Genomic DNA, 22936 nt, shown 5'->3' with positions numbered 1-22936 from the left:
CTCCCCAGTCCAGTTGTTGAATTGTCATTGTTCTTTACCTTGTGCGCGTCGTGTCTGTCGGGCCAATACCATGTGTCTCTGTAATGACTTTGCCTTTTGGGATTTTCTTTTTTTGCTCGCCTTGAGTTCTTTTTGTTTATTACTCTTGGTGGACGGTAAAAACCCCCATCTTTTTCGATTTGAATCTTGTCGGACTCTTGAGTCCAAACCAGCCCTGAACGGTGACATAGTTACACTCTAAAAAATGTCACCGTAAATTAACAGTATTTTACTGGCAGCAAGGACGCCATTAATTTACCGTTATTTTACGGTATAATACCGTGAATGGTCTTTACACTATGTTACCGTAAAATGGATTACTGTATGTTACCGTAAACTTGAATTTTACTTTGAATTAACTGCAATTTACTGGCAGTCGACGCTAGTAACTTACTGTTTTATTTACAGTGCCCCACCGTAATTTACGGTATGTTGTTGTATATTGGATTACAGTTTGTTACAATACGATTACTGTTTTTGTGTTATAAATACCAGAATGTTACCGTTTACTTATAACCGTATACTTTTGCATTTAATTCCCTATAAATTTAGGAAAGACAACCAAACTCCTTTGGGTCATAGTGGTTGGAGTTTGTTAGATGCCTTTCAGACAAAAATGTTAGGCATTTGTAACCAAGAACAAAACATAAAATATGCCGCATGAATCATAAAATCATTAGCAACAAGGTAAACTAACTGCAACAATACGCTATGGAACACTTTCAATTGACCGCAGCAAACGGCTGGCGTCCTTAATCCAGTGCCTCTGTAAAACAAACCAAATTAAAATATTTAGAAACACTGTCATTGGTAAAATATTAAATTTACAAATTTGAGTAAGACAACAAGATGTAAGGAAGGAGAATGTTAATCAAATCTCTTTTAGGCAATGAACACTTTGAATAATACAAATATTTATAATCTTTACATTCCAGCCACTGAAATGACAACCAAGGCGGCGCATGGGAAAGGGAGGGTGTGCTGTGCAGCACAAGGTTTGGCGGTTCAAATCCTGGCTGCTCCCTGTGCCAAGTTGAAGTGTCACTGAGCAAGACACCTAACCTCCAATTACTCCACATAAAATTATGTCAAACCATGGCCGTTTGGATAACAGTGACAGCTGCATGTATAGTAATGTCCTGTAAGTCAAAGTCATCATCGTATCTCATGAGATACTATCTCATTATGATGAATTACAGGACCTGTAATTCAGTGGCTGACGTGGGCTCCATACATTAACCTACAAAAGATGTAGATGGATTGTGATTCACTGCACTTGTATGTGTATTTCCACCACTTCATAAAATATATGTAACATGCAGTTGAATTATGGTAGTCTTATTATTGTTATTATTGTAAATTGACAGCTTTAACTGTTTATTCATGACATTGGCCGTTAATTTACAAGCAAGGAATGGAAATTTAACTGTATGTTACTGTTATTATGCTATACTGTAAGATACCGTTAGAAATGCACCGTAAATTTACAGCAATTTGTTACAGTGTAATAAATGAAGCACTTAAGCAGCTTTCCTCAGCATTAAGACTCATCAGACAGCTATTGTCATGGCGGACATTTAGATGCTTCCCATATCAAAGTCAACACGTTAATCCGTGATATTATTCTGGCAGATATTAACGCGATAGAATCTTCTAAAGCAGTTAACATAACTTAATCACTTCCGGTGCAACGTAATGCGGAGAACTGTTCACAGGAATTCCTCCATGTGTCAAAACTGAAGGGGGACACGTGGCAAACAGACCACTGCAGGGCTGATATTGGCCATAACATGTTGGTATCTGCTAGGCCACTTCCATCTCAACATCTGCAGAGGACCACCACTGTGTCCCTAAAAAGACGGTGGTTTTGGCAAACGACCTGGCTAAATGTGGGGAGATTGTTGGCACTTCAGACACAGTCATGGAGAGTTGAGAGCACATCAAAGTGCACAACCAAGAGTGACAGAGAGAGAGAGAGAGAGAGAGAGAGAGAGAGAGAGAGTGGGGGAGAGAGAGAGCGCGCTGCTTGCGCTTTTATTTTGAAGGTCTGCCTGTAAGGGTTGACGGTGACTGGAGGGAGCCAGCCTGTGTTGCGCAAAGCGGCGTTGATGGACGGAGCCTCTAGAGGACTCCCCTCACTCATTTTCGTCAACTTTTTATAGTTGGATGGCTACCGGATCGTTTTTCCTCTTCTGACCCGACGGCTCATTTCAACGTGCTTCCCGGGACGCGGGGCCCAAGGGACCCTCCAGGTGCGTGCGTGTCCATCTGCGCGAGTGCGCACAATGGGATTCCTCTCGCTTTCCTCGCAGTGCTCTTATTGCGCGCGTGTGTGTGTGTGAGGCACGTGGCCGTGGACGGGCGAGTCGCCCGGCGTCGATTTCGGTCGAACCCGTGCGTGAGTGATTTCTGTATTACTTTCACGTCGGCTCTCACAGGTCGTGCCACCGGTCAGACAAAAGTTTGACTCAGATGTGCAAATCGGCACCTTCATCTGCGGAGCTTCGGTCCACTTAATATGATATAATATAACCTAAAGTACTGTTTTAGAAGTAAAAAGCGTGCTGCTTCGTTCAATGATTTACTTTACGAGTTAGCAAAAGTGTCAACTGTAACTACGTCGAATTTCATGTAATTTTACTGTAGCCTTCTGTGTTTGAGAAAATGAGAGGAAATGTCAGTTCAAGTTACATTATGATATCAATCACTTCCCCGTATTTGAACTGTTAAAAAAAACAAATCGTACGGTGTTATAAGGTCCTTTATATGGGTTCTTGCTCAGCATGAAGCTAAAGTATTTTTCCAATATGAGGAAATTATTATTGTCATAATGTATTTTTAGCTGGCTTTCCCATCGCAGAAGCCCTTCAGTTAGATGGCATGAAATTTGAATTGGACATGGTACGTCTCATCTTGACAAAGAGTCCTTTGAAAAAATCCTGTTCTCTCCTTGTTTTACTAAAGATGGAAACTATGAATTTCATAGTTTCAATTTGACTGACTTTGCCTTCTAAAAAAAACTGTAGATTAATGTTAGATGAAATTGACAAAGCCATAGTCAGGATTTTTCTGAATAATAATCCAGTTAAAGATTCGTATAACCTCTTAAGAAATGTTTAACATTGAGGAAATTGTTGATTGATCAAATCAATTCAATTTCATCAGATTCTGTAGATTTTCCTTTAACTTTACACTAAATTCACATGAACTTACACTTGACAACAGACATGTGGTGTACATTTTAGCTCACCAGTAAAACAGTGTTATAATAAATACAAAATATAACAAATTGCTGAAATTGTAACTTACAAGCTCTCTTCAAAAATAACAGAAAAATACAGTAGTTTAAGGATTGGATTTCATAAAATGTGCAAAACAAAGTTTTTGACTTAACTGGTCTGTATTTGGCTATCCAATTCTCACACCGTAGAACCACAAACTCCAGCTACTATAACTCCAGCTGCTATACCCCTCTTCTTACTTCTACTTCGACTACTACTACTACTGCGAGTTCTACAGTTTAGCAGTTCAGCCTCATTTTCCAGCAATGTATTTCAGCTCTAAGCTTTCTTCAATAATGCAGTTTGGCTTCCACCTCTGCCCGTTTCACATTTCAAGAACCATGTTTTTCAGCTTTGCATTTTGGGGTTATAAACTTTCTCTCATGAAAGGGATACGACATTTTTTCATTACAGGCAATGCTTTGCAATCGACTCCATCTGTCAGCATTCCAATGCATTTCTATTTGTTGCCATGCAGATCCAACTGTAGTTTCTTCAATCTTTACTTAACTTTATATTTCTTCTTCTTGGACTCCCAACTCTCTTTCAGACCCTTTTTAGATGTTAGAATTGGTGTTTATCGTGCAGCTCAGAGCACATGATCTCTCCACTCGTCGAGGGGGAGCTAAGCAAAGGAGCTCCGGTTTTGAGAAGTGGTTTTCTCAGCATTTCCTCAGCTTTTCTACACAAATCCCATGGAAGTTAGTGTCCTCTTTGAAGTTGAACACACACACACACACACAGACACACTGACACATGCACACGCATGAGAGCTACGGCATGAATGCATGGTTTCATGGCCACGTTTAGAATAAGGGTAGAGTTCAGACATGCTGATGGCTAATGTGAAGTACCTGTCTGAAACGTGGAGCATTTTTTGTTACCTTAGAATTATACTTTTACAGGACACACTCTCTAGTTCAATTGAATGAGAAGGCCTGCGAACCTTCGAGTCGTAGTGTATATCCACATATGGCGCGGTTCCTCCCCACTGAGTTGGCCGCGTTTCTACAGTAACGGAAAAAATGAACACTGGCTCCGGGGGAGGAGCCTTTTTTTCAGGTTTTTATTAGGGCCAGGCACGTTAACGCATCATTATTGTAGTTTTTTTATATTATTTTTTTGATAATTGCACAGCACTAGTTTTTACATGGAGGCCAGCGGAGTTCTCAATACGCTTAGAAACGTGTCAGTGAGCAGACGGGGTTGTTCAGTTTGCTGAAATCTATAATCTCACCAATGGACGCCACCAACTCCTACACCCTTCTCCCCTTTAATGAGCTCTATCCTTGGCTTCCTATTACTTTTCATAACTTGACCGCACTTCCTGTAATTAGGACTTGTACAGTGGTCCATTTCTGGCGGCAGTGAAGCGCTGAAATAAGGTGGAAAAAGCTAGATGAAGATGAGAGGAGGGAAGTGAATATTTAGAGGGAGGTAAAAGAAAGGGAGATAGGAACATATCATAGAGATTGTTAACTGTCGGTATAAACAGAGCACACCAATATTAAGTAAAGAGTGAGACAGGTTTAAAAGCTAACCATGTAAATGGGGTATAAAAAATATATCATTGCCACGTCAGCAGACATTGCTTCTCGCTGTAACGTCAACGTTCAGTCCCAAAAATAGACAGTTTTGGTGTTTTGGTGAGTGTGACAAAAGGTTTATTTTTTCCCCCAGTGATCATGCAGCTGACGCTGTGTGTTTTCCACCAAAATATCAGCAACATTCCTGAGCCGCGAGTCGACTGGATGTGGGAACATCTTATTGACGACGCGCGCCGTGGGTGTGCGGGCGGTGAAAGCCTGAGTCATTCGAAAATGTCTTGCTTCACTGCCCTGTTTCTAATATTGCCCACAACCGCGCGCGAGAGCCACAAGTTGTAAAACATCAGAGAGCTGTCTTAGTTCTTAATTCTGTTTCACCAAACCATTAAATTCCCATTTAAAATGTGATCCAGTATTAATTTTAAACTTATACATGAGGAGTTTTTTTCAGGGGGGGGGTATTTACTGAATACTGTATGACGCATTTTCATCTTCACATTTCAAATCCGGCAAACTCTTCATCCTAAGTTGCCTTCTATGAATTAAGTTTTAATGAATCGCATTAGATGTAGCAGTAAAACCTCAGGGTTTAATAACCAATTTCAAAGTTGAGCTTATCTGGCATTCAGTGAATAATAATCTGCATAAATGCTGAGATTTGTGTTTTAAAGATGTACAGTAGATTCAAATTGAGGTTTTGCTAACAACCTTAAGTAGACTTAAGTTGAGAGGGCACTAATTAGAAGAAGACGAAGGAAGTATCCTTTATAAATCCCTGGGGGGGGGTTCGACGCAGAAGTGGAGCGGTGTATCAAATGTGGCGCTTTAAAAAAAAAAAAAAAAAGCATTCAATTTGGACCATTTTTGGCGAAATGTAATCCATGCGTTTCATGTCACGTTGAGTTCTTCTCTCAGTTCAAGTGCAACGAGGGTTAGAGAAAAAAAAAAAACGGTAACGTAGAAAAATGTTAATCTTAAAAAATAGTAAGAAAAGGGAATTCAACTGTGAAAAAGCCACAACGTTATATTGTTATCGTCTTCTAATACAATAGATGTACGTGCAGGGAATGCATCTGTTGTTATGGAAACCACTTGTTTCCGCTCGATTCCTCTCGGTTTCCTTTTGCTTTTCGGTGCCTTCATCTCGGATTCGGTTGGGTACTTTTTCTCCGAATATTTTTGCTTTGTCCAACAGTTTGCGCATCACACTGCCCCCTCTAATAATCGCCACCATTTGAACGGTCGCGGTAGCACAAAACGTTGAAGATTCTTTCCATTCTTGGCTAGAGCCTCTGGTCCCGCTGACCACGCGGATCTTTTTGGCAAACGCCATGTGACATAAACTGTTCTGCCTTTCAACCCGCAATTTGATTGCAGCGTCTCAAAATAGCACAATGTGCAACGCATGCAATTGGTTAGTCTGTTCCCTGGAACGAGTTCTGTAAATCCTAGAAAAGCAAAATGTAATAATTCCCAATTATGTATTAGTTATTTGGGGATTTGTGGACAAGTATTGGATTACATTGCATGGATTTAGAACACTGCATTTTCCAAAACCCTCTATTTAGCCAATGGAAACCGTATCGGGGAGGAGATTTTGATTGGAGAATCCCCATTAGCTCATGTAACAGGCACAATGTGTTGTCTAGAGCTGCAGGTATACAGAGCTGAGCCGCTATTAGTAACTCTGCGTGTAACAAAGTCAAAATAAGAGAGAGAAGTTCGGCTGGAGGGAGACATTTTAAGGCTTTCCCAAACTTTCCCAAACTTTCCCAAAGGGCCGTCACCTGTTTTAATATTCAAACATATTCACTTCAAGGAACACGCATTAGAAACTGCAGTAAATATTACTGTCTGCCTGCAGATGTGTCCGATGGCTTCTAAATCCTCTTAAGTGGCTCCTTAAGATCGTCTCCCTCCTTACTCAAAGTTTTTCAAAGTGCCTTAAAAGTCTTTCTGATCAGTCAAATTTAAAAAGTAGTTTCACACGTTGCTCAGCAGCTCTAAGAGAACCTCAACATGTTATAATGTTGAAATAGAACAAAGATTTTGGAGTCAATCGCAGGCAATATCTACAATTCATCAAGTTCAATTGAGTGGGGTTTTTTTTTACAAATGAAACTGATGATGAAACCGTCCGTATTCCATTCTAGGCGGCCACAGCTTTGCACCATGAATAAATGACGGCTTATTTTCCTTGTCTGGCCCTTGACTTGGCTGCTGTTTGCGTCTTGTTTTCAGGTTACAGTGATGCTCAACAGTGCGATGAAGACCTGATAACCCAATAACTCATGTGTGCCTCACCGAACACACGCACTGAAGAGTTGCAGACATCGGTGTTGTGTGCTGCGATATAGCACTGTGGTGTCAAGCATATAAGCTCAGGAGTATGGTCCAACTGTCCACATCAGTCTACCTGCTGGGAGGCCTTTTGGGTAAGAAACATCTGCATGTATATGTGTGTGTGTGTGTGTGTGTGTGTGTGTGTGTATGTGGCCCTTGCTGCTGAGCAGATTTCTGTTTTCCTCCCTTATGTCATTTAGTTTAATAAGTACTCTAAATGACGTGTATGGGTGAAGCCTTCGTTGTTGTATTGATACTGATTGGGATCGAGCCGTCGCAGAGAGTGGGAATGTTAAAAATTCCCTAAAAATTCCGTTGCTTTTTAGAATTATTATTTTTTTTACACAGAATGAGGACCATATATTTTGTCCCTCACTTAAAAGGATCTATTTGTACTCCCATCCAACAGACAATGTGTGGTTTCCACCGTTAGCACGGCCCCCATTTGTTCCACTCTTGTACACTTAGATGACCTACACACAGGAATATTATATATGGATAGAATTGCTTTTAGTTAAAGCTCAATACCTTGTGGATATATTACTAAAATCAGATTACGGTTCTCACGATTGTTTCTGTATCGATCAACTCTGGATCACCATTTTTTCTATGTAAAATTCATTCATCAGCTACAGTATTATTGAAAAATGATGGAGGATGTGAATAATTAGTGCGGTTTGAAATCAGGAATATGGACATTCATCCCTGCAATGTCCAGTTTATTATTTTATACATTTATTGGGATTTGTAGTGTAGTATATTTAGTATAAGTAGCAAACAGTGGTGGCTACAACTTGGTCTTCAAAAGGTCCCGGTTTCCTCTACTCCCACCTCAGGGCCTTTTTTTTGGGCTTCCCTATCGGCGCACAACAGCAATTCTACAGTGAAATACATTGTTTAACAATAACATAAACTGTGTGAATATAATTAACATACTAATCAAGAGTCACTTCAAATAAATGTTATTAAAGTGCCACGTGTAAATCTAAAGTGGAGAGCTGATGTGTAGATGTCTGTATTTGTCCTTTGGATGTAGTCAGAGACAGTGGGGGTCCGAAGCTTTGATGATGAGACCAACTGCGGACGGTGAACTATTTGCGACAGCCATGTGGCTGCACGCTAGGGCTGTCAAAATGACTCAAAAAGGACGTTTGAATATTCGCTTTAACAAAAGACAGATATTTAAATATATCCGAATGTATGCGCTCTAATGAACGACAACAATAAATAAATCCTGAGTGCTGATCAAGTTCAAGCAATTTAAGGTCACGATTCTCGTCCTAAAGATGGCAGGTTTCGTTCAGTGATTGAAGCTGAAAGTTTTTACAGTACCAACGTTGAACGCTCCGAGCGAGCTGTGCTGTAAACACGGAACTTTTCCTTGGCATGAAACGGGGCGTAGGAAGGAGGCTGAGGAAGGAGGCCTAGGTCAGAGGCGTAGGAAGGAGGCGTAGGAAGGATGCCTAGGAAGGAGGCGTATGACGGAGGCCTAGGAAGGAGGCGTAGGAAGGAGGCATAGGACAGATGCGTAGGACAGAGGCATAGGAAGGAGGCGTAGGAAGGAGGCGTAGGACAGAGCCGTAGGACAGAGACGTAGGAAGGAGGCGTAGGAAGGAGGCGTCTTTAAAGTACTTCCCAGTCTACTTTCACATCACAATCCCAGTCTACGTGGGCTGTAATTCTTCCGCGCTGGTCTTAAACCACATCAACGTCTTGGTGAAATTGGGAATTTTAACTGTCAAAAAGGTAACCAATTATGTTTCCCATTCAGCTAACATTCATATTCCCACTCATCAAACTCAATCCTAACTGGTGGTGCCAACTTAGCGACTTTCTTTTCATAAATTATAAATCTAAAGAGAGCCGCCTTCACCTCGTCTCTACACCTTTTAACATGCCAGCACATCGGCGTGTGCACACAGTTTACTCGTCATCATCACTTCCAATGGCTCAATTTTGCTGCTACGCTCTAAAATGTTACTCTATATGAAAATATTATTGTAAGATGTGTTTGTTTAATACAGGAATACACATTTTGACACTCATTGACAAATGCGACAGGCTTTAAATATACTTGTACTAGTATATTCTATGTCCAGGTAAACACTGTAATAACTGTCATGTTTGGGAATGTGATAGGACCATTGGGAATGTGATAGGAAAGATTTAGCTGTAACACCTCCAAAGATATATCTCTCCCGCATCCCACGATCGAAGCAGTCGAGCCTGCGGAGAAGTCATATTTCAGTCTTTCGTCGATTGATTTCAAACGTCATGACAACGGGCGTGCTCGTTTTCCTCGTTTTCCACGAACGCAGCTGGACATCGACCGAAAATGCGTTGCAGATGTATCTGCAGTTTAGCCAGAACACGTATAAGCACACATGTCATCGACTGTGTGTTGAAGTCGGTGTATCTTGGCGGACTCGTAACTCAGGAATGCTCTGTGGTGCACATCACCAAATGGGATTTTCGGTGTCAGAGTTGAGCTATTGTGTTTTTTTCCTCCCCTCAAAAATGCACACGTACACTCATGGACACAACGTTTTTGTTTTTGTTTTTCATTTAAGGTGGAGCCTGATCTGATTTTATCTTTCTCACTGGTGAAATGCAATGTCACTTGCATAATCGCGGTTTTGCACTCTCTATATTTTCGTTTTTCAACAATGGATTCAGTGTGAAGCTGCTCCTCTTATCTCGCTGTGATGTGACCCAGCTGGACAAGTCGAGCAGGAAAGGACAGATGAAAATGTAGCTGTTGTTTTTGTTGTAAGACACGTAATGTGATTTTGAATTCTTAAAGTTAAAAGTTAAACGGTTTTCCATATGCTTCCCAAACCTGTTTTTGGCGATGATTTACAATTTCAAACAATTCATCGTCACACGTCACACACATTTAGCATTTTCTAAACAGAGCAACCCTCGGTTCTGGGTCCCGTCTGGTGTCGTAGGGTTCGTGTAGGCAACGTTTTTTGTTATGACGAAGTGGTAAAACACATATAGCTGCAGCAGCCGTGAATAGCATGCATGTCTTTTTTTTCCGTCATATATAACATGTTTACGCTCGCGTGTAAGATGAGATTTGCGCTGTGAAAGGGGGGTTTGTGCAATTGTAGTAACCTGTAATTTTGACCCCATATGATTGGTTTATGGGTTTCTCTAAAAAAAAAAAAAAAATGTGGCCTTCTACTTAAAGTCGAGTGACAAGCAGCCCGGTAAACGCTGAGAGCAGCCACTGCCCCGTCTGGCGGATCGTAAAAGGCCGATGTGGATAATGTAATGAGCGCTGAGTTGATTTAGGACCCCACTTTGTTTAAGGAGAGAGAATCACTTAGTTGTAACTCCTGTCTGCAGGACGCACGCCAGGTAACTCAATACCACGACATCAGTGTCTGCATCTCTCGCTGTTTTATCACCCACACCCAGGCCCACCAAATGCATGCGCTATGCCTCACAGTTCGGGGGGTGGCAGGATTCGAGTTTCGGTGCGTGAAAAGGTGCATTCGCTGCTGAACAGATGGGGAGAAGGCTGCCGACAGGAGGACAGCCTACGTGATTCCATTCATGGAGTAGAAACGAATTGTGCACAAGTGGAAGCAGTCCACCCGGAGCGCCGTAACGCAAACAGCTGGCCGCACCCGGAGGGAAAAACAAAGCAGCCGAGCCAAGTTACGCGTAATTCAATTGTCTGGTCACAGTTGAATTCGATAATCGGCGCTCTTGCTAAAATGATTAAACTTCAACAAATAAACACACTTCGCAGTAGTAACCGCTTTCAGTCTTATTTTTACGCCACACCGCTGTGTTTTGGTTTTAATTGACCAAAACCTGCAGCAAAGGGCGATAACAATGGTTTCTTCAGCCCTGACAATTGTGTGGTTTTGTAGTCCACTTAACTGTGTGCATTCTTAGTGCTATATTTAAACTTTAAATTGAGCCAAAATAGTATACGAGGAGCTGTTAAATGGGACGGAGTTGTTCTGCCAGGTTGAGACAGAGCTAAACTAATTTCTGTGTGAAATTGATTGAATCTTTTTAATGACCTGTTTTACTTTTATGTTTCAATCGATGTTCTTAACTGGTTTTAAATGCATCCGTGTGCATCTCACATGACGTGTGAGCGTGCAACAGCGTATCTATGGCCCCCGACGCTGATTAAAACCGCTGCTCGACAAACACTGGATATACGAAACAAGAAATCACCCACCTTTAATATCCCTCATGGGTGTTGCTGGTTGAGGGAATGACCCCTGAACCCCTAACCGCTAACCCCTTGACACCAGTGTACCTTCTGTCTGGGGCGTTTTGTCAGACGTCGGTCGAAATGACACGTAATCGAACAGAATAATGACGGTGCATTTTAATTCTTAGCACTGAAGAGGGGCCAGAAGTCAGAACGTCTTCGGTTTCAGGGAATTAGCCAGATTATAATTCTGTTTTTAAAGCGCAGAGGGACAGACAGGCCACCGGCCGTGCGCTTCCTTCCCTCACTTCCCGCCGGGCCTTTATACCCGTGTGCTCGCTTCCACCGCTTGATTTGACGTGACGAGTGGGAATAAAAAGTCATTGCAATCTCCTGTGTGTGTGTGTTTTTTTTTTTCCGGGTTTTTGCTGCAGGCCTGTTTCTGCTATCACCTGTTCTGATGGCCCCGACTCCAGCCAGCATGTGCACGCCCCTGAGGACGCTCAACGACAGCCTGAGCCACAGGCGGCGGTACATGGTGAGAGGACCAGCGTGGCGTGCGCTCGCGAGTGTGTCACAAGCCAACTGTTGTCAGTGTGAAGTGTATTCCTTGGGTCATTTTTAGAAGCTTGGTCCACCTCCGCTGTAGTTTGGGATTTCCTGGCTTTTCCCAATGAGACTTTTGACTCCCTCCAGCCAACGATAGAGGGAACAATAGAACGAAAGGAAACTGACTGTTACTGTTTCCAGTAAAACCAACTCAGTAAAATTCTGTACAGTCTGGGCACTCGTGAGATAATCCATGTGGAACCCATCAGAGATTGGCCCCGATGTGTTACGTGATTAATGACTTTGTCACCAATAGAACGTAACACATAAATTGTTACTCCGATTCAACGTTTTTCATTTGTCTCATTCTATCTTTTAAATTTGCTAGGTGTCGTTGTCAATTAGTCAAAGGAAGTTTAAATCGAAATATAAAAAATGTTCTGCCTTTCTCCTTTTGCTGCAGAAGCACAACTTCCCCATCAACTACACTATCAAAGTCCACCACAAGGAAATCTTAAAACTGTCCGACGTCAACAGAATGGTAAACGTCCGCCGTGTCTCGACACACATCGACACTCTGACTTTATGCAACCTGTTGTCGCTCAAATCTCTCTCCTCCGCGCGACGCATCAGAGGTCGCAGGTGAAGGAGTTGGACGAGCTGGTTCTGCAGAGGTTGTGGTTCCAGGTCAACCAGGGCGTGTTAAAAAAGGTAAAAATCTCGTGACCGACAGACACACGGTTCTTGTGCCCCCCGTGTCAAGCGGTTTGTGTAATTTGCTAAAAAAAAAAAAACGCACAGCTCATGAGGAACTGTGGTCCGTGACCTTTGTAACACAAAGTGTTCGTTGTCACTGGAAGATGCTGCTTCTTTCATAAATGTTTTGCTCTAAAAAGATTATTTAAATTGGTTCGCGGTCATAAAATGTTGAAAGCTTAAGCATGACCATAACGCATAAGCGGTTCACCGCGGGCCGCAAATCAAACGCCGGTCACATAGAAAGAGGTTTTCAGTGGTCCCGTCAGCCACTGACTTTCTACACGCCGAGATCAAACGCAGTTTTGAGTTGAATCATAAGACTAAACCTTCGTCGAGCCGTCAATGAAGGACAGAATTTTGGAATCACATGCCAGTAATTGGCTGATTAAGGGAATAGGCACATACTGTACTGTATGTGTGTTCTGGGGATGGGAGCTTCAAGCCCACACACACACACACGTTGCCTCCTGGGCCTGCGAGATGCAGATTTGACATTAGGATTAGATTAGGAAGTTAAATCAGGCACCACGAGGCAGGTGGGCCGATGGCCGCTGCAGGTAGAGGAGCTCGGTTTTGTCTTTCCTCCGTTTGGGAGAAAGTGGACACAGCACAGATTCCATTTGCCAAGCATTCCAAACGAATGTGATAAGCAACCGCGTCCTCTTAGGTGTTTCGCATCAGTGCCGACCGTGTGCTTAGCACGCGGTGTGCATCGAGGAGGATTTCGGAGGATTCGCCGACCACTTCGCTCGGATATTCAATTAAATACGTTGCCAATCCCAATCCTTCCTCGGATGCAGATTCATTTCATCCACGCGCGAATAGTTTATCCGCAAAGATTCAGAGCGGAGGAGGTTTAAGTTTGCGGAGCATCTTTTGTCTTTGGCTAACGCCGCGTTCACATTTCAGATCATCCGGGTTATGCCGGAGAGGCACCCTTCGCGACCATACACCACCGAGCTGGAAAGACGCTTTAAGGACGTGGAGGGCGTCTTTGTGCAGTCGCATCCCGCTGAGGTAAGCTTTCAGTCCACGCACCTGAATCACAGCTGTATTTAGATCTTCTGTAAATGAAGCAATTGATTGAATTGAAGTGATTGTGGAAATGAGTGCCCTTATCTTTAGGGGATCAGATACGGCACACACACACAGTCATGCGCCAACAGAGTTAATCGAAGGGGAGTTTAGCACACAAGGTGGTGGTCAGCGCTGTCGCCTCACAGCGAGAAGGTCCTGGTCCTTGTCTGCGTGGAGTCTACGCATGTTCTCCACGTGTCTGCGTGGCTTCTCTCCGGGTGTGTGAATGTGGATGGTTGTTCTGTCTGTGCGACAGCCCTGCGGCTGGCTGGTGACCGAGGTCCAAGGTGTTCATCCAAGTTTATTCTCCGCAGTCATGACAATCCAAATATTATGCAATATATGCTGCTGTGGAGCAAAGATTGTGTTACAGGACTGGAAAATATGGTTGGCGTCAATTCCACGATGGTCACAAGGATTTTGATATATTGCAAGGTTAGGGTTACGTATGCAGAAAAACACCCAAACTAACCAAACAGCTCGGCTAAAGCATTTTCAAACAATATCAAACAGTTATAATATATATTTAATTAAAAAAAATGAGAAAAAGAACATCTGAAAATACCTCAAAGGTATATTTGAGTTTCTTGGGGTAGCTTAGTGAAAGGCATACATGAGGTCCATCAGTCAGGCACAAGAAGGTGCAACCATCCAAAATACGGAAAAAGCACCGTTGCTCCGTCACTGGCTCCACCTGCTTGCTGGTCAAGATCTTCCTGCGCGGCTTTGATGACCACAAAGACGTTTGAGGACAAACGTAGTGTCAATCTGTGAAATGTGTCATATATGGGATATCTGCAGGTATTAGCTAATTTTAATAAATAAACTAATTCAACGAATGAAACTATTTTAAAGACCTACCACGGTGTTTCACACGGGCGGGACTTCAAATCCAAGCTGCAGAGGTAGATTCTCTTTACCTGGCGGACCCTGATTTACGACCACAGCTTCTCTTTTAGACTCACGGTTGTTGTCCTGCAAATTGCCAAGTGCAGACATCTGATCGCTACCACACAAAACTAAGCGCTAAACACACGGCCAAGCTCAACCGCTCCTCTGTGTGTTTCTCCAACCTCCCACTGCGATCCTCAGTTTGAGAAAGACCAACAGAGCGGTGGAGAAACATCACGAGATACACAAAGGAAAATAATTTCGAGACGCAGGGAAATAAAATCGATCCGGCCCGTCTAACGCATGAATTGTGTCTTGGTTTTAAAAATGGTTGAAGAGTCCAGGGAAAGCTCAAACAGGGCAGGACGTCAAGCTCAGGTTTCCTGAGCGTGACATCATCTCGACTCGGGGATAAGTCTCTCCTTGTTTAAGGGTTTCAGCGGTTTCACCCTAAGAGCTGGAAAGTGGTTGACCCGACATTTCTTTGCACTTTTCAAGTTTCTTGCTGGAGTTTTGTTCGCCTTCCCCGTGGGTGCCTTGTAACCAGGGCTTCCTCTGAGCTTGCCCTCTGCTAATTCGTCCGTGAATGTTGCACATTACTGCAGGATTGCACTCCTTTGCAGCTCCGTGTCAAAGTGAACTGGCCGCCGCAGAGCGAGAGGAGGAGGCGCTGCTCGGAGGAAACAGAGATGGGATGTGACCGGATCCTCTCACCCTCGATTATAGTAACGTGCTCATCGGTTCATCAAGAGCCACCTTGGTGGTGGCTTTGTCCTTCATGTTGCTGGTTTCAAGGAGAGTAAAAGAGAGACCGTCAAATGATTGGTCCAGCAACGGCATTCGAAAAAGCCTTGTTCAAATGCAAATGTTTCTTTCGCAATTTGCGTAAATTCCTCAAATTTCTCAAGTCAGTAATGGAAAAAAAGGAGACTGACTATGTTGGAATTAGACCTGCAAAGATATTATTATAGATATACAATATTTATCTCGCCAACTTTACCGACTGTAAACGCTCTACGGACACTTGCACCCACTCACTCCACCCTCATAGGAAACAGGGAGGACAGGGACGTCTGACTTTTAGCCGACGCCAAATTATCTTCGGTATTCGAAAATGAATCAAACTCCTAGGGAGATAAAACACGATCCGGGTGGTATTCGATCCCGTGGTCATCGCGATTGGTGACGATTGAAAAGTCCTTTGTTGAACCGGTGTTGCCAATTTCTCAATGAGGAAAGATCAGCGGCGATTTCAGCACTGGACGGGACGCGTGTCTCCTCCGTGAGACTCACAGTAGCTGCAACACAACACGTCACGTCAGACCAAGTTGCCAAGAGGGTTTGGAAAGTCAATGTACCGAGGAAAAAAAACCCGGAGGATATCTTAAGTCATACTTTTGACTTTCCGAACCCTTTGTTTTTTTTGTGGGCGGAAATGGGCTTCCGTCGTGTTCAGTTCGATTACGTTTAGTTCATCCGTGCTGGAACGCCCACTTTGACCGCTAAGAACCTCGGCGTCACACTCGAACAGCCGACTCTCCCTGACTCCCAACATCGCCGCGACAACGCGATCATGTAGATACACGCTCTACAACATCAGGAGAACACGTCCTCTTCTCACTCAGAAGGCAGCGCAGGTACTGATTCAGGCTCTTGTCATCTCCCGCCTGGACTACTGCAACTCGCTCCTGGCAGGTCTCCCTGCTGCCGCCATTCGACCTCTGCAGCTCATTCAGAACGCAGCAGCTCGACTGGTCTTCAACCTTCCGAAATTCTCCCACACTACTCCACTCCTCCGCTCTCTTCACTGGCTACCGGTGGCCGCCCGCATCCAGTTCTAACCACTGGGGCTCACCTACCATGCTGTGAATGGATGGGGTCCAGCTTACATCCAGGACATGGTCAAACCCTACATCCCGACCCGCACTCTCCGCTCTGCATCTGCAAAACTACTCGTCCCTCCCTCACTGAGAGCAAAACACTCGACTAGGTCTCGACTCTTCGCTGTCCTTGTGCCGAAATGGTGGAACGAGCTCTCTGAAGACATCAGGACCGCAGAGAGCCTTCACATCTTCCGCCGCAAACTAAAGACTCACCTCTTCAGACTCTACCTCGACTAAAGACTAACAAATTGCACTTAAATTGTACTTGTAACGTCACTCATCTATAGCAAATTGTAAATTGGCTTATTTGAGGAAATTGCACTTTCTTGTTTCTTGTTCTCCTGAGTTTGTACCCTATGGTTGAATGCACTTATTGTACGTCGCGTTGGATAAAAGCGTCCGCTAAATGACATGTAATGACATGTAATGTCATGTAATGTCATGTAATTTGACAACCAGTTTTGTGTGATGAATGCAGTGCATTCATTTGTAACGCGTGTTTTTATCAAGCTGTGTTAAAACATGCCGGCCCAATGGGACAAATGGACCCTCAGAGGCCTTTGGGAGGGATTTCCAGCCATCAAAACAGTGGAGTCATTAATAGAACCGCTTGAACTGTCCGAACAGGGTGAATGGCGTCGACGCGTTGCACTATCAGGCATCCTCGCCGCAGTGCCCCGTGGCTACTATTAAAAAGGCTGTGACTCTCAGTCAGTAGACAGTAAGTCTGGGCCGATCACAGACACATCACATGCCCCGAAGTCGATATTCATCTGCTCTGTTCTCGCTGTTACGTTCACGTCAGTCTCAGTGGAATTGAATGCAGACAAAACGATATATATGTTGGGTGATTTCTTCAATTCCGCACCTCCCGATATAATCCACATATGTGACAATATTCCTTTTAATTTTGTGCAATTTCAATTCATGGGACTCGAGTGGCATTGCTAATGAAGAGGCTTTTCCTTTTACATAAATCAAGTATTTTCAAACATGCGTCCTTGTGATCTTCCCAGAGATTTTAATTGCATGCACGCTAGTGCTTTGTCTTAGTTAGCGCTTGTATTTTATATGTTTTTAATCTGCCTGTGTGCGACACATTTACTTTATTTAGGTTATAAAGTAACCTGTCATTTGGATTCTGTAGTATTCAAAATTCCTCTCTACTGACTGATTAAATATGTGCATCCTTAATCACCGTGTCGGTTTTAAATTATTTGAGTTTCCTGCCATTTGAACTGGATGTTGATTGGTTCATGCAGGCAGAACAAAGCACAGATTGTCCCAAACGAGGGGAGACGTCTCCTCCTCTTGTCCTTGGCGTCTCTTAAAGAGGACACTGGTTTGTGCTGAATTAGAAAGAGTTTGCACACATTTATATCTTAATTGGTCTGCCAAAGGTAATCTTAGGTAATTGTTTAATTCGTTGCAGCCTTAATTGATAAGGTCTCATTTAGTGAATTATATAAAACAGTTTTTGAAGTAAACATTTCTGTAAAATAAATTCACAGGACAGTTGTTAGGATAGAGGTAGTCTGCAAACCCTACTTCCTTTTCTCAAATAGAAGCTGTGCACATGTGATCCATTGTAGTCGCTCCATCGGGGATCCTCCTCTGACCTTCTCCAGTCAGAGCGTCCAGCATCTGGCTGACAGCGAAGCGCTTCAATCACTGAACGTACTCGCTCCGATCGTCTGACGTGGACCGTCCGGGAACAGCTCGACATTGTCCTCACAGAGACAATCGGGGGACTTTGCCACCAGATAAAAACATAAGTAACAAGAGTTGTGAACTCACATGTCATATTACTGAGCCGTTGGCACCAGCTGGCTGGAGGGAGAGAAGGAGTCAAAAGTTACGCATTCTAGATTTGTAAATGATTGAAAAAAAAATGGATTGTCTGCTCTGTTAAGTTTTGGGGCTCTTTCTTCTATTTCCCATCAATGAACAACCACAATTATCCCCTTTGGTGCGACTCACGCTGAATGGTTTTCGCGCAACACCGAGGTCGACGTGGTGTTTCTCTCGTTCGTCCAGGTCTTCCAGAAGGACCTCCCGGAGACCATCCAGGACACGTGGGATCATTTGACCGAGGAGCCCGAGCGAGTGCCCGAGTCCAACTGGAGGTTTGCCTCGCCGAAGGCTCTCCTGGACAACCTGTGTCACACCATGCAGTGCCTCTTCGGCGAGTGTTTCGCCGGCGCAGAGGCGCCGCAGCACCGTGAGTACGACAGAGGAAGACGTGACTGTTCCGTGATGACAAGGACTCGCACGTGGTCGAACTTTATTTGTCCCAAATGATCTGACTTTTCTATTTTCTATCTACTTCATACATCTCAGTGAAAAATATCAGGCTTTTTACTCTGCAGCATTTAGCAGCTTTTGTTACGAATACAATAGCATGTAATACATATTCATTATGCAAATGTTTTCGGATTTTTTGCACCACGATGCAAACACGCTCTTTGGACATTGCAACACGGGATTCGCTGGGAATATTCTCGCCTTTTTTAAAACCAGCCTGAAATGATCGTTCAAGGGAACTGGAAGTTGACGCTTAACCTTAATAAACAATCTCACACACACTAATAGTAAAATTCCGTAATAGTATTTTAAAGTCATTATATATGCACAATAACGTAATAAGTATTAAACTCTTAATAGTAGTAGTAATAAGTATTATAAATAAACACAACTGACACCAGTATAAAATATAATAACTATAAATGTAAGTTAAATATAGTAAAATTAATTACAACAACAAAATATTTAAAATACTAATAATACCAGTTTGTAATAGAAACTAAAATAGAAAAAAAGGTGTATTGTTCATGACAGGGAGAGTAATGTTGTCAATGAAGAAAAAACGTTTTCTCGCACAAAATATATTGAAAGTGTGTTAACATGTGTCTCACCATCTTCAAAGTAATAATAAGAATTTTTTTACAGTTTTTTTACAGAGTTTTACAGTGCCTACGAGAACTTCTGTCCAACTCGTTATTACCCAACCGTACACCGCATATACAAAAAATAAAAAAGTGCCTGAACCCACTGGTGTCCCAACACTGATGTCAATGGATCCATTTGGTTTGTGTTAAGGATGAAATATTTGTTCAAGTTACTCAAATTTCTCTCTTCTTCTTTTTCAGACTGTGTTTCCCAATGGAGGAAAGGCAGATAGACGGAAGCTGAGGAGACGTCACAGTGAATATTTATGATGGGGGCTTGGTGTAATCATGTCCCCTGAGCATTAATAATTAAGTTCAGGTGTAATTTGTGGACATCAAATTGTCTTTCCCAAATGTATCAAGATGGTCTTGACATTAAAAGTTGGGTTTCCAGTTTTGGAAGACATTTGCCCACCTCCACATATCATATATTTATGGACTGAGCTGATCACCAAATTGATGTCTGACCCAAAAGCCTTCATTGGACCCCAGAAGCCGTCAGAGACACTTTGCAGAGATATTATATTGAAAAATTCTGCTGACTTGAACCACAGCCAGATGGCTCTTTAAGACAGCAAAGCGCAAAAGTGAGGGCTCTGTACATAAAGCCCTCACTTTTGCACTTAAACCAACAGGCACGCTGATTACTGCTGTTGTCTTTGTATGTTTGTTTTTTTCTTTCTAATTCAGCTTTTGCAAGACCAGGCATGCGAGAGCAAATATAACTTGGTACATGGGATGACATGGCAGAATTAAACCATGCATTGGCTACATGAAAAAAAGGTAAACGCAAAGGTTCTGGATGTAGGGTGGGTGTGTGTGTCGGAGAAGGTCCCTGGGCAGTCTGTTTTAAATTTGCATTATCTTACATTGTGGAAAAGTCTTTAGCGTTTCTTAGAGTTTCTTACCTGCAGCTTGCGTTCATCGGTTTAAAGCGCTGTAGAGGCTGAGCCAACGCTTTAAGCCACTGAGGCATTTTGTTCGGAAACGTAATTGACGCGCCGCTGTTGTACCACGTCCATTTATTTGACAACTTATTCTTGTCATACGTTTAACATAAAGTGCCTTGCGAAAGTATTCGGCCCCCTTGAACTTTTCGACCTTTTGCCACATTTCAGGCTTCAAACATAAAGATATAAAACTGTAATTTTTTGTGAATAATCAACAACAAGTGGGACACAATCATGAAGTGGAACGAAATTTATTGGATATTTCAAACTTTTTTAACAAATAAAAAACTGAAAAATTGGGCGTGCAAAATTATTCAGCCCCCTTAAGTTAATACTTTGAAGCCCTTCAAAGGGGGCCGAATACTTTCGCAAGGCACTGTACATCCACCGAGCGTGCGTCACATGACACTACCGAGCATGCGGTCAAAAACACCTGCCTTGACCCCTCCCCCCCCCTATCAATCAGATCCTGACACCCATCATAACGGCTCTTACAAGCGTCATTATCTAGATCTGTTGCACATCCACAACCTGCCAAAAAAAAGTTGTTTCTCTCTCTCTCTCCGTCCAAGTCATGCATTTTTTTTTCAAGTGATTCTTTTCGATGACTCGATTGGGTGTTCATATGTCGATGTTGTTCATCCTCTACATTTACAATATCAATATCAGTGTCATCATAGTCCCATTGGTTTGTAGTTTTATACTCAGGCACTACATATATTAATTATCTTTATACAGTTATTCTCTATTCTCTAGTTAAATAATCTAATAAGTGCAGTTAGATTTTTTTTCATCTCAGCAAACCATATAGGCGTGAAGGTTGATTAGAGGGGATTTTAGAATCTCGGCTTCGAAACATGCTGTAAATGAAAACTGGAAAAGTACAACCCCCAAACTCAACATTAAAACCTTTTAGACTTTCAACGAAAATATTTTGCTTCAAAGAAAAAGTTTTTCGGCATTGTTCCCTGTATGAGATGTCCTCTCCGGTTGTGTTGGCTCTACCCACTTTAATTTCTTCCCACTCGAGGAATTCAACTGAAGGCCATCTCATTGCTGTTAAATGAAATGTATTACGTTTTTGAGGAATACAATAATCACACATATCATATCGGACATACTGAACTTCAAGAGGCTCAACGTATAAAAGATAATAATAATTTGCATTATGCGTTGGGCATACGAAGCACGCCATCGGCCTTCTGGGAGCCTTCTGAACAGTCTGGGCCCAATATCGTTCACTCCATGCACTCCGGGCTCGTGTTTTGCTCGCGTCATGTTTCATTTCCATGATAATCTCCTGGTTAAATAACTGAAGATATCTGACTTGCTGGTTTAGTCAGTTTTTGGTGAAAACGTCACATCACTTTATTACTTTTGACCAACTGTGTTTCTAAAGGTATCACATTTGACATTCAGTTGTTACCTCCTTGTTTTCAAAAATAAACTTCACATCCTGTGAGAACAATCGTTTTTCAACATATAGCTCATTATTTCCTCTTTTGAAATTAAATGACATAGTAACTGCTATGCTTAACCAAAGATGGAGGATTGTTGGTGCATTGCCCTGATGCAGTTTCTATTGTTCTTAATCATGTATAACTGTAAGGTTGTCTTTAAACATAAGAGGTGTATTCAAAGATATCTTATCGTGGACAAAAAAAAAGTGATTTCCCGAAGGTGACTGCAACAACTGAGACGATACATGCAAACACGAGGATGGTTGTTATCTGTGGTCTTTAGAGGCTGTTTTTATACAAAGATATGAATGTATTTATTTTTTTTAAATGTATAATACCATGTGACAAGACTTTAATGAAAGAAAGAAATATTAAATAGATATTTTTATCAACTAACCCTATGTTTAGTGTTTATTAAAGTTAGTCCCGAAACACGTCGCAATCAATAATTAAATGTGTTCCAACTCTTTCGCATAATAAAATGCAGGTATTTAAACCTTGTCTTGGTCATATTATTTCTCTAAAGCGTACATATGTATGTTGACCCACTACTTAAGTAAGACAAGTTTCAGTTTTCAAATGTACTTATGGTTAAAGTAGCCATTATGCAGAGGATATTGTATAATTAATCCTGATGTATGTAACATTTTAGTGGTGCACCTGGCTGCTTGGAGCTATTTTGGCCAATGTATATACTGTTTGGTAGATCATTATTGCTGTAGCATTGAATCAAATTAGAAAAAACTAGTCTTTTTTTGTGTATTTGTAAAGTAGCAAGTAGGTTTAGATGTCACACCGAGTAGTCAAGTAAAAAGAAACGACGATATTAACGGGGGGGGGAAATATCTCGTCAATTGAAAAAGAGCAACAAAGAATTCGCGATTACGCACATTTTGTCCACGAGGACTACCCGTAGCCCGTCCAGCGCGTACCAGAAGTAAACACGCATAGGTAAAGACGGACACAAATACCAAATAATCCCTTTGAGGGGGTCAACAACCGTGCGAGAATAACTGTGAATACAAA

At 42.4% G+C, this 22936-nt stretch overlaps 1 protein-coding gene across 1 annotated transcript; it reads left to right on the top strand.

Moving 5' to 3' along the window:
* The first annotated feature begins 2121 nt into the window (after positions 1-2121).
* On the top strand, positions 2122-22406 carry LOC144383710 (interleukin-34-like). The gene is made up of 8 exons (XM_078082559.1): positions 2122-2291; positions 7109-7302; positions 11828-11931; positions 12406-12483; positions 12576-12653; positions 13611-13718; positions 18590-18773; positions 19702-22406. The coding sequence occupies exons 2-8, from the start codon at positions 7257-7259 to the stop codon at positions 19731-19733; spliced, it is 630 nt and encodes a 209-aa protein (XP_077938685.1). The 5' UTR covers positions 2122-2291; positions 7109-7256; the 3' UTR covers positions 19734-22406.
* Positions 22407-22936: the final 530 nt, after the last annotated feature.

The sequence above is a fragment of the Gasterosteus aculeatus genome, chromosome X, assembly GCF_964276395.1.
Source record: "Gasterosteus aculeatus chromosome X, fGasAcu3.hap1.1, whole genome shotgun sequence".
Lineage (NCBI taxonomy): Eukaryota > Metazoa > Chordata > Actinopteri > Perciformes > Gasterosteidae > Gasterosteus > Gasterosteus aculeatus.
Note: the sequence above shows the minus strand (reverse complement) of the source record. Positions and strands in the feature narration are given on the sequence as shown.